General features: G+C 45.5%; 1 protein-coding gene across 1 annotated transcript in view; it reads right to left on the bottom strand.

Annotated features, from left to right (window-relative positions):
• STK4 (serine/threonine kinase 4) overlaps positions 1–17,233 on the bottom strand; it is a 93,588-nt gene that overhangs the window by 70,236 nt on the left and 6,119 nt on the right. The window contains exons 3-6 of the mRNA XM_055139329.1: positions 10,404–10,532; positions 8,025–8,139; positions 5,405–5,569; positions 1,752–1,919 (exon numbers count right to left, since the gene is read on the bottom strand). Coding sequence (XP_054995304.1) covers positions 1,752–1,919; positions 5,405–5,569; positions 8,025–8,139; positions 10,404–10,532 — 577 coding nt within the window. The remainder of the gene's footprint in view (positions 1–1,751; positions 1,920–5,404; positions 5,570–8,024; positions 8,140–10,403; positions 10,533–17,233) is intronic.

Below are 17,233 nucleotides of genomic sequence, written 5' to 3'. Positions count from 1 at the left end.
AAGCAATCTAAATTAAGTATATTTTGTGGAGGTGTTCGAGTCACTTTGAGCAGTGCTCAGGGCTTACTCCTGCAGGTTCGGGGGTGCTGGGGAATCAAACCCAGATTGGCTGCATACAAGGCAAGCCCTACCCACTGCACTATCACTCCAGCACCTAAATAATATTCTTTAAACTTAAAAATATAACCAGTAATTCCTCTGGCCTTTTCTATTTTTGCCTGCACGGCCAACCTCCACCCTGTAGAAATAAAGGAGGAATCTAATCTTTGGACATGTTAATACTTTGGTTGTCTTTTGTTTGGGGGCCACCCCAAACATGTAACATGTTAACAGGCTGCATCTGTCCCTTTCCATCTGACCTTTTCCCTCGACATGTTACCCTCTAATCCCACCCAGGTAGTGGCAAACTACATGACTTAATCCTTTTTTACCACTGCATAGTATTCTGATGTATAAATATACCAGGACTTTGTGATTAATTATTCAAACACGTAGGTTGTTTCCATATCGTTGCTTTGTACTAAGTACTAGAATAAGCAGAGATGTGCGAATATCCTCTAGGAATGAACGCTTCTGTGTTTGGGGGGTAGATGCCCAGAAGTTGTACTGCTAGGTGGTATGGGATTTCCAGACTTACTTTTTTTGAAATCGGATGGAAAGGGACAGATGCAGACTGATACAGGGGCGGCCCCCAAACCAAAAACAAAGTAATAACACCTCCAAAGATCAGATTCCCCCTTGTTTCAGCGAGCTGAGGGTCGGGGGTGCAGGCAAAATCAGAGAAGGACAGGAAGATTGACTGGTTATATTTTTTAATTTAAATTTATGCTTTTTTTAGTGGAGAATGAATTAATGCAAGAGGAGGGGGCGCTGCAGGGCTGGGAGTATGGAGAGGACCTTGGGACCCCTGAGGGGGGTGGGGACAAGGTTCTAACACTGCTTAGATGCGACTCTGAGGACGTGTCAGTGAAACTGAGTCTGGGGCACTGGACAGTCTAGAGAGGCACAGAGGTGGATGGCGCCCAGCCTCTAGGGGCCAGGCAGGAAGAGGCTCAGTTTCAGCAGTAAGAGCTCATGAGCACGGTTTACCTTCCTCTTAATACCACTCTAAGAAAGACAAAAACGGACACACTGGGGCTGGAGCAATAGCACAGCGGGTAGGGCGTTTGCCTGGCACGCGGCTGACCCGGGTTCAATTCCCAGCATCCCATATGGTCCCCTGAGCACCGCCAGGGGTCATTCCTGACTGCAGAGCCAGGAGTAACCCCTGTGCATCGCCGGGTGTGACCCAAAAAAAAAAAAACAAAACGGACACACTGCAGTGAGGGACCACTGATGCTTGGTGAAGAGGAATTTGCGGCACGAATTATGCAGAAAGCCTGTGTCCAGCAGAAGAGAGAAGACAGTGCTGGGCTCCAGTTACTGATGTCATGTTAAAATGTGAACCACTGAATGTGAATGTATGTGAATATATGAACTACTCACATATAAATCCGTGTGAGCGTGCGCATGCTCTCAATGGCCTGTGATCCGCCAGAGAGCGACCAATACACTGCCTCTCGCATGCAGATGAATGGATTTCACGTGAATTGGTGACTAAAACCAGGGTCCACGGAAGTGTCTCATGCAGCATCTTAACAATCCCGCACCACTCAAGTATTGTTCGGTACCTAACAAGCCAGCCATTTAACTGACTTTTCAGTGATGACCAGTAACTAACCACCCTGCTGGCCTTCTGCCCACTGCCTTACCCTCATCGGGTGAATATCAGCATACGGGGGCTTCCCTTCGGCCATTTCTATAGCCGTTATTCCCAGGGACCAGATGTCTGCCACACAGTTGTACCCAATTTCCTGAATCACTTCTGGAGCCATCCAAAACGGTGTTCCTATCACTGTATTCCTCTTGGCCATGGTATCCTAAAATAGAAAAGAGAGACTTCAACACAGTGCATTAAAAACTCTTGAGGGCGGGAGGGAGAGTAGAGGGATAGTACTGTCTCGGTTTTTTTTTTTGGTTTTTTTTTTTTGCTTTTTGGGTCACACCCGGTGATGCTCAGGGGTTACTCCTGGCTCTGAACGTAGGAATTACTCCTAACGGTACTCGGGGGACCATATGGGATGCTGGGAATGGAACCCAGTTCAGCCACATGCAGGACAAACACCCTCCCTGCTGTGCTATGGCTCCAACCCAAGGGATAGCAGTGTCCTGCATGTGGCTGACGCCAGTGAATTCCCAGCAAGGTGACCATGGCCCTCTGGGCAGGGCTGGGGTCAATTCCTGAGCAAGGGGGCGCCAGAATCAAACGGGCCTCCTGAAGGCAAAGTGTGTTCCACATGTACTCGGCCACAGAGCTATCTTTCTAGCCTAAGAGTTTTTCAATACTAAGAAATGCTTTGATCTTATATAATACATAAAAAATATTCAAAACATGATTAGTTAAGTAACAAAAGAATTAAAAATTAGTAAAGAATTAGTTAAGTAACAAATCATTAAAATGATTTAGAAATGTAAGTTTCTCAATCATTAAAACACAACTAAGGCGATAGCACAGCAGGTAGGGCGTTTGCCTTGCACGTGGCCGACCCAGGTTCCATTCCCAGCATCCCATATGGTCCCCCGAGCACTGCCAGGAGTAATTCCTAAGCGCAGAGCCAGGAATAACCCCTGGGTATCACTGGATGTGACCCAAAAAGCAAAAACAACAACAACAAAAAAAAACTAGACTGATAAATATGGAAAAAATAGTAACTTGTGCTGGTAACATAGAAAATCAGACACTGAAATACGACCTTACTGAAACTAGTCCAACTTTCCAACTTATCTCGGGGTTGAGGGGCCCACACCCAGCCGTGCTTAGGGCTTACCCCTGACCCTGTCTCACTCCTAAGGGCTCCACAGGTGATTATAGGGGTGCAAGCGTTCTACCTCCGGCCCCTGATTCAACTTTTTAGTAAGTAATTTTGAGAAGTTGACAACATTTAGTAAATGTCATTATTTGATGCTAATTGTCTGAAATTTTTTATCACATAAGTTCAAATTAATTAGTATGGAGGGTTGTTTTGGTTTTTGGGGTGTTTTTGGTTTTGATTTTTTGGTTTTGGGGCCACACATGGCGGTACTCAGGGCTGACTGGGGGCTCTGTGCTCGGAGATCACGCCTGGTGGGCTCAGGGGAACACAGGGAATGCCAGGGATCAAAACTGTGTTGGCCACGTGCAAGGCAAACACCTGACCCGCCATACTCTCGCTCCAGCCCGACTGTCAGAGCTTCATAATACACCTGAAAGTGTGAGGCTTCCAAGTTCATTCTGCTTCTTCAGGGTTGTTCTGGCTAGCCAGGATCTTTGTGGTTCCACAGAAACTTGAGGTCAACTTCTGTGAAAAATGCCACTGGAGTTTTTATGGCAATGATACTAGATCTATTAATGGCTTAATATGCAACCAATATTAATTATTTAGAAAATTTGGGGCTGGAGTGATAGCACAGCGGGGAGGGCGTTTGCCTTGCACGCAGCCAACCCGGGTTCGATTCCCAGCATCCCATGTGGTCCCCTGAGCACCGCCAGGGATAATTCCTGAGTGCAGAGCCAGGAGTGACCCCTGTGCATCGCCGGGTGTGACCCAAAAAGCAAAAAAAAAACAAAAAAACTTTATTTTCAGACTGCCTACTGCTAACATACTCTCATTAAGAAAATACTGTATATCACATTTTGGGATACTACAACCCTGTGGACCAACTTGCTTCCTATTTTTCAACAATGAAAATAAAGTAATATTAATACTTTATTATTTTAATTTTTTTATTATGGTCACTTTAATAAATCTACCATACTATTTTTACTGTCACTGTCATCCCGTTGCTCATCGATTTGCTAGAGCAGGCACCAGTAATGTCTCCATTGTGAGACTTGTTATTACTGTTTTTGGCATACCGAATATGCCACAGGGAGCTTGCCAGGCTCTGCTGTGCGGGCGAGATACTCTCAGTAGCTTGCCAGGCTCTCTGAGGGGGCGGAGGAATTGAACCTGGGTCAGCTTCGTGCAAGGCAAATAAATGCCCTACCCACTGTGTTATCGCTCCTACTGTTAATAATAAAGTTTATCGGTAATAAACCTTTATTAATAATAAATTAATAATGTTGATGTTAACTTATTAGTAGTACATTTAATATTGACAGTATTAATAAGTAATGTGAACAAGTGATATATTCTCATCTGTGTCCTTTTCACTTCCTTTCATCGATATTTTATAACTTATAATACAGTATATCTTTTATCTGCCTGTCAGTTATCCATAAGCACTTTGTTATTTTTAGTGCTATTGTCAGTGAAGCTACATCAACTAAAATGCTCTAACACAGGGAAAACAACAACAACAAAACAACAGAATGAGTAGAAAATCCACAATATTAACGATCCATTAATCTGGTATGGGATTAATATCCAAAAATATACAAGGGGGGCCGGAGCAATAGCACAGCAGGGAGGGCGTTTGCCTCGTACGTAGCCAAACGTCCCCCCAAGAACCGCCAGGAGTAATTCCTGAGTGCAGAGCCAGGCGTAACCCCTGAGCATTGCTGGGTGTGACCCAAAAAGAAAAAAAAAATACATATATATAGAAGGAACTCAAACAACTCAAGAACAACAACAACAAATCAGTTTTTAAAAAGGCAAAGTGCCTCACAGACATTAAAGAAACAGTACAAATGGCCGGCAGGCACATGACAAGCAGCTGTGACCACTGCAGAAATGCACAAAGCAAGACCACAGCGAGGGGCTGGAGCGATAGCACAGCGGGTAGGGCGTTTGCCTTGCACGAGTTTGACCCAGGTTAGATTCCCAGCATCCCATAGGGTCCCCTGAGCACCGCCAGGAGTGATTCCTGAGTGCAGAGCCAGGAGTAACCCCTGTGCATCGCCAGGTGTGACCCAAAAAGAAAAAAAAAAAACAAAAACACAGCGAGGCATCACCTGTGGCCTGTGCAAACGGCCCCCAATGGGACGGTGAGAAAAACCAACAGCCCCTCGCACGGTGCTGGAGGAGGGGCAGCTGCTGCCGCCACTCTGGGTGACGGCCCCGAGTCCTCCAAACTCCAACAGAGAAACCCCAGATGGTCCGGCCGTCCCAGTCACGGGGAGAAAACAAGTGCTGAGGAAAACGTGGCCGTGAGTGACTACAACTAATCCCAGCAGGAGATTTTTTGTTGTTGTGTTTAGTCAGGGTTACTACTATTCAGTGCTCGGGGGTCACGCCTGGCGGCTCGGGAGAGCCAGGAGTTGAGCCTGGGCATGCAGTACAAGTGTCCGACCTGCTGTACCATGACTCTGTTCCCGAGAATTATAATGTTAAAATAAAAAAGTGAAAGGAATTCCTTCACCGATACGAATGTCATTTTTACTCACTGTAAGTTGACCTGCCACGCCAAAATCTGCAAGTTTCGCATGTCCTTCTGTATTTAGCAAAATATTTCCTGCTTTGATATCTCGGTGTATTTTTCTCATAAAATGAAGGTATTCGAGTCCTTTGAGCGTTGACTGTAATATTGTAGCTATTTCATCTTCTGTTAACTGAGAACACACATACACACACACATGAAAAATAAGCCAAAGTCCTATCAATTGACATCAACATTTCTTTTGCTTTCTGGTTTGGGTTTGGGGGCCCTCACCCAGCAGTGCTCAGGACTTACTCCTGGCTCAGTGCAGAAGGACCATACGCAGGGCTGGCACCAGAGGCCGACCACATGCAAGGTAAGCGGCTTACCGCGCCCCCCCCCCCCGTACTATCTCTCTGGATCCTACATGGTCTATCAAAGTTATTACTTACAATTTTGCAAATACTTTATATAGTATTGCTACTTCTTCTTTTTTTTCTTTTTTTAAGGCTAAAGGCTAAGAAATCCCCTGCTTCTACTCTTATCTGCCATAGCCCACACAGAACCAAGTTATCTTGGCATCTTTCATGTGGTGTGCATGTGCGCACCAAGAATCACACTTGGGGCCCTCCTGCGTGCAAGAATGTGATCGTAACTGCTGAGCTACATCTCGACCACAGGCCACAGCTACCTTTTAAAAATCAAAATCGGGGCTGGAGCAATAGCACAGCAGGGAGGGTGTTTGCCTTGCATGCGGTCGACCCAGGTTCAATCCCCGGCATCCCATATAGCCCCCCCAAACACTGCCAGGAGTAATTCCTGAGTGCAGAGCCAAGAGCAAGCCCTGGGCACTGCTGGGTGTGACCTAAAGAGCAAATCATCATCATCATCAAATCAAATCAAAATCATATGGCTCACTCAACATACTTAGAAATGGTCCCACTGGACTTGAGATAAAACTGAGTATGCTCAGAGCCCACAATACCCAACAAACCTTGCCCAGCCTACACCCAACCCCTCTGACCTTCCCTCCTGTTCCTCTGTAGTAACGGTGGCCTTGATTTTTTGTTTGTCTAGGGGCCACACGTGGTGGTGCTGTTGTGATCAAACCTGGGGGCGAGGGGGCGGTCCTGCACACAAAGCATATGTTCCGCCCTCTGAGCTCTCTCTCCCCAATATTTTTTTTTGGGGGGTCACACCCAGCGATGCACAGGAGTTACTGCTGGCTTTGCACTCAGGAATTACTCCTGGTGATGCTCAGGGGGCCATATGGGATGCTGGGAATCGAACCCGGGTCGGCCACGTGCAAGGGAAACGCCCTCCCCGCTGTGCTATCGCTCCAGCCTCACTCTCTCCCCAATCTTAAAACACTCAAATGCGCCAAATTCATTCCGGTCTCAGGAGCTGAGCCCTGGTGATTCTCCGAAAAGGAATGTTTTAGAACTCCCAGCTCTTTCTTGCTCATCAAGTTTTGTGGGGTTTTTTTTTTGTTTTTTTCCTTCTGTTCCAGTTTGGGTTTTTTGTGTGTGTGTTTGGGGCCACAGCTGGGGTGCTCCAGGCTCTGCACCCAGGGAGGAGTCCAGGAGGTGACGGGAACTGCATCAGGGCTGGCCACAGGCAAGTGCCTTATCTGCGAAACTGTTTCTCCAGTCTCTCAAGTGTTAGTTTGACTTTAAATGTTGCTTCCTTTAAAAAAGATTTTTTTAATTAAAAAAAAAAAAAAGTTACTTCCTTTAGAGGCCTCTCTCGACCTGAAGTAACCCGCCCATCACTCTCTCTCATGCCCTCACTGATTTTCTTCACAGTGGTTGACACTGCCTGCTCTTTCTTTTCCAGTTTTCACAAATTTGCTTTTTGTTAGTCTATTAGAAAACCAGGACAGTAGGATTCATGCCTTACTACCAGATTCTTAAAAGCTCGGAAAGTTAAATTATATTTGTGGTTCATCTTTTCACTGCACATTAATCCCACACATCTTTACTAAATAAAAAGTTCAGGAACTGAATCAGAACCCACGCCAATTAACTCCGAGCTTTATATCCTAACAATCACAGTAATCAAGCCTTCCCTCACAGAGATTAATTCTGGTTAATAGGGTGTGGAAGAAGCGAATCTGCATTGCCTGCTGCACAGGAAGAGAAAACTTAATCCACATTTAAAACTAAGTACCAAAAATTCATTGCTGAACCAAGATTCGGTAATCATTTTACCCAGCAGAAGGGCAGGGGGCAGGAAGCGAAAGCGAAGCCCAATAAATATCACAATATAAGGCTGGTGGCAAAACTGCCATGCTGAGAAATACCATGAGACAAAAGTCCTGTTAAGGAGCATGAAAGGGGGAAAGCTGAGATTCATCCCTGCGGAGATGGTAGCAGCCAAGTACGAAGAATGAAAGGCCTGGGGCTGGCGCGATAGCACAGCGGGTAGGGCGTTTGCCTTGCACGCGGCCAACCCGGGTTCGATCCCCAGCATCCCATATGGTCCCCTGAGCACCGCCAGGGGTAATTCCTGAGTGCAGAACCAGGAGTAACCTCTGAGCATCGCCGGGTGTGACCCAAAAAGCAAAAAAAAAAAAAAAAAAAAAAGAAAGGCCAGAGGGGGGAAATGATGGCCAGAGACAAGCTCGCTGTTCGAGAAGGAAGCCTTACCGTCTTGTTCCGGAGCCGGATGATATCGGACACAGAGCCGGCGCCGCAGTACTCCATGACAATCCACAGGTCGGTGTTCTTAAAGTAACTGCCGTAATACTTGACGACGTGCGGGCTGGGGAGAGCCAACAGGTTAGTGGAGAGGCTTGGGGAGACCTCCGTGGATTTGTGCTGCGAGTTAGTTCAAATGAATCTCTCAGCTCAGGAGGTCAAGTTCTCATATTTTCATGTTAAAATGAGTAGAGTTCTGATAAGAATGCAAAAATAACATAACTTTCTGAGGCTGGAGCAACAGTACAGTGAGTAGGGCATTTGCCTTGCAAGTGGCCGACTGGGTTCAATTCCCAGCATCCCATATGGTCCCCTGAGTCCTGCCAGCAGTAATCCTGAGTGCAAATCCAGGAGTAATCCATGTGTGTCGTCAGGTGTGACCCAAAAAGGCAAAAGTAACATAACTTGGGGCTGGAGTGATAGTACAGCAGACAGGGTGTTTGCCTTGCACACGGCGGACCCGGGTTCAATTCACAGCATCCCATATAGTCCCCCAAGCACTGCCAGGAATAATTTCTGAGTGCATGAACCAGGAATAACCCCTGTGCATCATCAAGTGTGACAGCCCCCCAAAAGGAAATACTTTAAAATAAATAAATAATAACATAAATTTTCTGGAAGTCCATAATGTGCAAAAAATTAGGTGGGTCTGGGGCCAAGGAGATGGCTCAAAGGGCTGGAACCACAGGCTGGCTTCTCCCAGCTTGGGTCAAGTTTTGGAGTCACAGATCGCTCCAGGTGGTGCCCAGGGAACCCTGCGGAGGGGGGGACTGAACACGGGGCTCCCTCACGCCCAAGCACGCAAAGCACGTGCTCCGGCCCTAGCTAAGTTTCTTACGGGGCAGGTCACTACACTTGATCTCTCTTCCCTAAATTTCTATATTTACTGCCCCAATGGGGTCATTACCATTGACACTGCTGGCGTGGCATTCTATACAATCGTACTGTTCACTAGCTTTTCCTGTCAAAATATCAATCGGGCCTATCCATTTCATCCCAAGAATGAAAACCCGTTCTACGTTTCTTTGTACTTGTTCTAACGCTTAGGTTCTTCACGATATCCCTTTTATTACGGATGTTTGTATACCCAGTTTAAACCACAGCCCTTCCAGCGTCTATCAAGAGTCTGACGGGGAATGAAGAGATAGTGCAGTGGGTAGGGCACTGGCCATGCAAACAGTTCCAACACCCAGGCTGAATCCCTGACATCCCAGATGGTCCCCCGAGCACCGCCTGTAACAATTCCAGAATGCAGAGCCAAAAGTAAGCCCTGAGCGCAGCCAGGTGTGGAAAAAAAATTTTTTTTTCCCTTTAACCGTGAAGCACAATTTACCAGTTGAAAAGAGTTTCCGTGTTATATCTTATGACATGGAAAAGGGTCACTGCTATCGTACTCTGATCAAACTGACAAAGGAAGAGCAGCATTTCACCTAGCATACAGCCACCACAAGTGTGTGAAGGATGAAAGGGAGGAAAGAAGAAAGAGAAATGATTGCACTCACAAGTCGGGCAATGGAAGGGCTCTGGGGCAAATATCCCAAGGGGACACCCCCTTGTCCTGAAGCTGAAACCGCGTGCTGGAAGTACTAAGCTTAACAGTCGATGGAAGGACGAGAGCAGAATGAAGGAAGCCTTGAGCGTTCACACTTTCTCATTCCCCTTCCCACTCCCAGGAGCTGGCATGGTGCCTAACTTTTGTGTTTTTCTCAAACCTACACAGGACGGGGGAAACCCTGCCCCATCACCAAGCCCTTCTACCACAAAATTTCAGAGCAAACCACGTGCTTTTCTGCGGTTTACTGCTGGCCTGACTTCCTGCTTATAGCATTTGACAAATCTTAGTTCCCCAAAAATAAAATACTGAACGCTTAGCTTGAATATGTTTTTAAGTGTGAGTGGGGATGGATAAATAATGATAAATAAATGTTCTCTTTTAAGAGCTCTGGTCATCTAAGGTTCCTATTTCTGAATGATCTCTTCTTAGCTGTCTCTGCAGAAATGTTTTTGCAATAGGAAGTAGAAGAGATCATTATCAAAAAAAAAAAATACCACCTTCTCTGCCTCTACTTCCTAGTTTTAAAAAGGGCTGACAGAAAAAAAGCAAGAGAGAGAAAAAAACCACGCAGCACAGAAATTGAAACTAGAAAAGTTTAAACACTAAAACTTTTCATCATATTTTTGGGAAGAGAGTTTCTATGGAATTTCCTCTTTCATATCTAAATAAGAGGATCTCAATGGGACAACCTAAATAACCTAATAATCTACCTTTAACGAATCACAGCAAACGCAAAATCATGGCCACTCCGAAGTAATGCCAGGTATCTTTACCTGTCACATTGTTGCATTATAGAGATTTCTTTGATTATTTCCTGTAGGTCTGATTCCACGGGAACTTGCTTAATCGCGACTATCTGACCCGTCTCTTTGTGAATAGCTTTGTACACGCTGCCGTAGGACCTGTGGGGAAAAGAAAACATTTAGAGAGTCAAGGCAAGAGATAAGAAGTGACAAAAACAAAAGCAACTCAGAGTTCTGATACTCCACAGTCAGGGCCTGGTACCTAAGTATGTAGGAAGTATATTTGGAAACACTGGTATCAAAAGAAGTAACACAGGGCCAGAGAGATAGTCCAGTGGGCAGAGCGCTTGCCTTGCACGTTGCTAACCCAGCTTTGATGCCTGGCGTTCCACAGGGTCCCTGAAGCACAGTCAGAGTGAGGCCTGAGGGGAGAGCCAGGAGCCCAACCTCAGCAGCACAGGGTGTCTGGCCCAGAAAAATAAAACAAAACAGTAAATAAGAACTACCACAAAAAGTACCATTTTTGGCCAGAGAAGTAGCTCTGTGGTAGACATTTAACTTGCCTGCTTGAGGCCTTGGGTTCCATACACACACACACACACACACACACACACACTCACACACTCACACTCACACACACACACACATACACACCTTAAAAACATTTAAAATGACTGGCTATATTAGTATGGAACTATTACATAGCTATCAAGCATAACGAACTTGCCTATTAGAAACAGATCATTTCCGGTTGTTCTTAAAAAAAAAAAATGAAACAATGAAAACGTAACCATCCTAATTTGACAGGAAAATGTTGCAAGCGCAGATACTTGCCCAAGATAACATAAGTGAATAACAAGCTTGGTCCATGCAGAATTTGAACCTCAGCTGTGTCTTTCTGAACACTGAATCTACGTTCCCTCCACATCCGTCCAGATCAAATACGAACAGAGGTATCTGCCTTCTTGTGTTCCTCTACTAGCATGAGGGCTTTCAGTCCTTGCTCCTCCACCTCTTGCGGTACTTAAAATGAAACAAATTAGGGGCCAGAGCCACAGTACAGCGGGGAAGGCCCTCTGTCTTGCACACAGCTGACCTGGGTTCAACTCCGGGCATCCGATATGGTCACCGAGAACTGCCAGGAGTAACTCCTGAGCGCAGAGCCAGGAGCAACCCCTGAGCATCGCCAGGTGTGGCCAAAAATAAGTAAATAAATAAAACAAATTAATAAAAACCAAAGTTTCTTCATTATCATAAGCCCCTGTAAATGCTAGTATCGGGCGACCAGAGCACATATACAATTTTTCCCTTTTATTCCATCTTTCCTTAAAAGCCAATTATCAAAATAAATGAGAACATCCTATTTAGAACCGCAAAAAGGGCTACAATTTTAGTCAGTTATTATTTACGAATATATTCCTATCCTTCCTGTATCTCAATTTTCTCAGCTGTAAAACAACCACAAAGATAACTGTAATGTTCAAATAAGGTATCATCATCATCCGACATAAATTACATTCCCCTTGAGATTCTGAATAGCTGTCAGTGAAAAAATGAGTAAACTGTATCACATATTTCCCAAACACTCCTGCTCCTTCCTACTGTCTGGATATTAAATACAAAAAAAAAAATCCAGGTTATAATACAACTTAATATATCAAAGTAGCAGAAGGCTCTAGCTGCCTGAAAGGTAGTTTAAATTTAGGTTTCAATATGAACATAACATAAGCATTCTCTTTACAAAATAGCACTGTTGCACTGTCGTCCCGTTGTTCATCAATTTGCTCGAGTGGGCACCAGTAACATCTCATTGCGAGACTTATTGTTACTGTTTTTGGCATATAGAATACGCCATGGGGAGCTTGCCAGGCTCTGCCGTGCGGGCGGGATACTCTGGGTAGCTTGCCGGGCTCTCCGAGAGGGACGGAGGAATCGAGCCTGGTTCGGCCGCATGCAAGGCAAACGTCCTACCTGCTGTGCTAAATATAAAATCATAATCTGTGCAGATCACATTTAAAAACTCATTTCATGAAAATGCTTTAAATTTGAAATTTCTGCTTAACAGTCCTTCCACGCTGGATATAGTTGTTGGGTCAGAGAAAGGCAACCATTCCCCTACATTACTGCTAATACCCACCCCCCCACGCCCCAATTTGTTCCGGTGGCAATGCTTGGTGCCAAGATATGGTACGGTAGTTCAAGTCAGCCGACAATTTTCGCTTGCCGATGGGGCTGAAGCGGTGGTGAGATAATGACTCAGTTCTGGTCAACGGAATCCGAGGGAAATTCTGCTGAGGGCTTCTGGGAAAGATCAACCCAGGAAGAGAAAAACACACGGGTAAGCCCAGTGTCACCTGCCATGTGAGGCCCGATGCCGGAAATGAGTGCAGCCCTCTTAAAACCAGGAGTACACCCAAAATGCCAAAGGAGACTTTCACTTGTATCTAGCCCACACGGCAGAGCCTGGCAAGCTACCCGTGGCGTATTCAATATGCCAGAAAGAGTAACAAGAAGTCTCACAATAGAGATGTTACCAGTGCCCACTCGAGCAAATCGATGAGCAACGGGATGAGAGTGACAGTGACAGCATTACAGGTGGCCTCATCCTCACGTGTAGGCCAGTTTCTTTTTTCTTTTTCTTTTTTTGCTTTGTGGGCCAGGCCCAGCAATGCTCAGGGGTTACTCCTAGCTCTGCACTCAGTAATTACTTCTGGCATTTTTTGGGGAACCATATGGGATACCAGGGATCAAACTAGGCAGCTGCATACAAGGCAAGCGCCCGAACCCGCTGTACTATCAATTGGCAAGTTTCTTGAAACCTGATATTCCTTCCCCCAAAAATGAGGAAATGCAATGAAATCAGGGGTCCAGGAATTTTGGGGCCTACCCAACGGTGCTCAAGGCTTAAACCTGGCTCTGTGCTCAGGGAGCACGCCTGGTGGTGCTCAAGGACCATACGCCATGTCAGGGATCAAAACCAGACCAGCAGCGTGCGAGGCAAATGCTTGATGCCCTGGCTATCTCTCCAGCCCCAACTCAACGAAGTTCAACTGTCAGAGCACAAAGATGATATAGGAAGTAGATATTTCTCACAAGACATCCAAGTGAAGGATCAATCTGAAAAACAAGAACTACTATGGCTCATTTCTGAGTCCCAATTCCGTACGTATATATCCAGACCTTACCCCTCACTAGCTACGGATTCCAGACAAGATGTTTTTTGTTATTATCCAGTAATTAAAATCTTAAATAAATCCATATGCAGAAGAATAATAGGAAAGAAAAAAAAATTAATTCCAAACACTTTCCAAGGGCTGTTCACTCGTCCTGGTCGGGAGTTTTGACTCTGCCACAGATCCACATGACCTCAAAATACAGCACGGCGTTGCCTCTGTCTCCAGGACAATCTTTCACCCAGGTTCCTTGCATAAGGCAGAAGTCAGTAAGAGTTCAGTCTATCCATTCTTTCAAGACCATTTAAAGGCGACATGAAGTTTGTTTGAAGAAAGAAACTGATGTTCAGATATTCCTTCAGGCGAGCGCTAGTTCTATGACGTGTCTTCAGGTCTGTTCAGGTGGAGGACAGTCTCCAAATGCGGGGGGTATCATTTCTAAGAACGATACAGTGGCAGCATGAGGAGATCTGAAGTATTTTCCCTGATGATGTCTTTACAGGGACAGTTCCAAGTTCCTTGATGAAAATATCCATAGCCCTGGAACACAATTTAAAATCATCATTAGCTTAGTTTTCCTTTATGTTACAGTCCTAAATTTTTTTTTCCAGAAATCCCCCCAAACTCCATCAGGACTACTTTCAAGAACACCCAAATAAGGCCGGAGAGAGAGCACAAGGGGCTGGAGCACGCGCTTCTCACGTGGGGGACCCGGGTTTGATCGCTGGCACTGCATGGGTCATTGGTCAGAGAGATCCCTGAGCAGAGAGCTGGGGTTCCCCGAGCACCACCAGAGTTAGCCAAATCCACTCCCTCCACCCTCCAAAGAACACATACTTTCTGAATAGACTTTCAGGCATAAGATTTAAGATGAAAAGGTCTGAAGAACTATTCTATTAAAGTGCTTAAAAGTAGACTAAACAGGGGGGCTGGAGCAATAGCACAGCGGGGAGGGCATTTGCCTTACACGCGGCCGACCCGGGTTCGATTTCCAGCATCCCATATGGTCCCCTGAGCACCACCAGGAGTAACTCCTGAGTGCAAAGCCAGGAGGTAACCCCTGTGCATTGCCGGGTGTGACCCAAAAAGAAAAAAAAAAGAAAAGACTAAACAGATACCAGCTACTGATCACTTATTAAGTGGCATAAATGGTACAATATACCCTTGACACCCATTATTCCAAGAAATACTACTATCATCCCCCTCTCTAGCCAAGGGTGTAAAGCTTCAAATTATTAAGCAATCATGGGCCAGAGAGATAGGGTAGGGCACTTGTCCTGCACACGGCTGTACTGGGTTTGATCCCTGGCACTACATATGGTCCCCTGAGTCCCTGCCAGGAGTGACCCCTGAGCACAGAGCCAGGAGCAAGCCCTGAGCATAGCTGGGTGTGGCCCAAAAATATTAATTAAAAACTAAAACTATTGATGCTCTTTTTTTTTTATCACCAATAAACAATAGAGCAAGGGTTTCAGTTCAGAATTTACTCCAGTAACTAGACACAGTAAACGTGAAAGAGACCAGGTTCGGTAAACAGGCACGACTCCAAGCACGACCGGTGAGTACAGTGAAATGAAGGGCCTTGGAGTCTGGACCGAGAGGAAAAGAGCAAGTGGAGCGGGGAAGGAGAAAGTGGCGGGCCGGGGACGGGGGGCCGCACTCGCTGCTCCTTACCTCGCCAACGCCCGGCGCCCTGCGGTCTCCAGCTCCGTCCCGTGTTTGTCTTCTAGCACCACCGCTGCTGTCATCTTTTACTTCCTTTCTTGGCATGATTTTGCACTTGACTCCAAAGAGCGCTTTTGTCCAACTCACAAAAACGGTAGTGACTAATTTTTTTTTTTCAATAAGGCAGAAACCCGGGGCTGGAGCGATAGCACAGCGGGTAGGGCATTTGCCTTGCATGAGGCCGACCCGGGTTCGATTCCCAGCATCCCATATGGTCCCCTGAGCACCGCCAGGGGTCATTCCTGAGTGCAAAGCCAGGAGGAACCCCTGTACATTGCCGGGTGTGACCCAAAAAGAAAAAAAAAAAAAAGGCAGACACCCATGAAAATCTATTCCATGTAAGCCAGCATTGGGTTTGACATTACTGACGATCTATTATTAGGTATAAATCATACTAAACCCCCAAATACTCTGCTAGAGGACCTGCTTTTAAAGAACATACAATAATTAGGCAATAAGCATCTCTCAAAGTTAAAATACAGGTTTTTTTTCTCTTAAACTAGAAGTACCACCAGAGATTTAATGTGCATACACGCATGTGCGCACACATACACACACACACACACACAGTCATACTTTCTCACACACACGTACACTTACACTCTCTCTCACACACACTTACTTTCTGATAAACACACATACTAGCTCTAAAGGAAATAGAGCTAGTATGTGTCCTGTGCATCACCGGGTGTGACTCAAAAAGAAAAAAAATATTAAATTAAATTTTTAAAAATGTAAGGCTGTCATTTTTTAAATTTAAAAAAACATTACTAGGAAGATTGTTCTGGGTGGCTGAGAGAGAGGGGAAGGGGGAGATGTCTGGGTTATGTGTACCTTTATGTTTTTTATCATTTTGGATCACAGGAAGTGACAACCTATTCCAAAACTTACAACACAAATTTAAGGGCCGTGCTGGGGAAACAGGTCAAGAGGCGACGCGCCGAGGGCCGTGCGGGCACCCCTGCTCACACAGCTCCCCTCGCACAGTCACCTATGGCAGCCTCAGGACGCCCACGTAGGCCCGGCCCAGCTGAGCTCTGCGGGAGTGGCCCTAGGATCTCCACCACTGCTGGGTGAGGTCCCTATCTTCAAAAACTAAATTTGGGCTGGAGCAATAGCACAGCGGGTAGGGCGTTTGCCTTGCACGCGGCCGACCCCGGTTCGATTCCCAGCAACCCATAGGGTCTCCTGAGCATCGCCAGGAGTAATTCCTGAGTGCAGAGCCAGGAGTAACCCCTGTGCATCACCGGTGTGACCCAAAAAGAAAAAAAAAATTTTAATTAAATTTTTAAAAAGTAAGCCTGTCATTTTTTAAATTTAAAAAAAAAAATGTAAGGCTGTCTCTTTGAAAGTCCTGGTCATGACAAGAAGTAGGTTTTTGGGGGCTGGAGCAATAGCAGAGCGGGTAGGGCATTTGCCTTGCATGCGGCCAATCCAGGTTCGATTCCCAGCATCCCATACGGTCTCCTGAGCACCACCAGGAATGATTCCTGAGTGCAGAGTCAGGAGTAACCCCTGAGCATTGCTGGGTGTGACCCGGAAAGCAAAAAAAAAAAAAAAAGTAGTGTTTTTTTTTTTTTCAGTACCAGAATTAAACTAAAACGCAATGTAGGATGGGATGTAGCCCAGCAACAAAGAACTTGCCAAGTGTATGTGAGGACCAGCACCATAGAAAGTTTTTCTAAAAAAAGTAAAAATACAAAAAAGTATAATGCAACCTTTATTATACCATGGAAATCCATGAGGGCCACAGTATATTGCTAATTATCATTTTATCAGTATTCTATAAACTTGTTCACAAGTCTGGGTTTTAACAAGCCCACTGGCTTTCAACTTGGAATTCTAGATCCCTAAGAAAACTATAAAAGTAGTAGGGTGCAGAATATATATATATGTGTGTGTGTATATATATATATACACATACATATTTTTACTGTAGTTTACAAAACTGTATTCTGTATT

The sequence above is a fragment of the Sorex araneus genome, chromosome 5, assembly GCF_027595985.1.
Source record: "Sorex araneus isolate mSorAra2 chromosome 5, mSorAra2.pri, whole genome shotgun sequence".
Taxonomy (NCBI): domain Eukaryota; kingdom Metazoa; phylum Chordata; class Mammalia; order Eulipotyphla; family Soricidae; genus Sorex; species Sorex araneus.
Note: the sequence above shows the minus strand (reverse complement) of the source record. Positions and strands in the feature narration are given on the sequence as shown.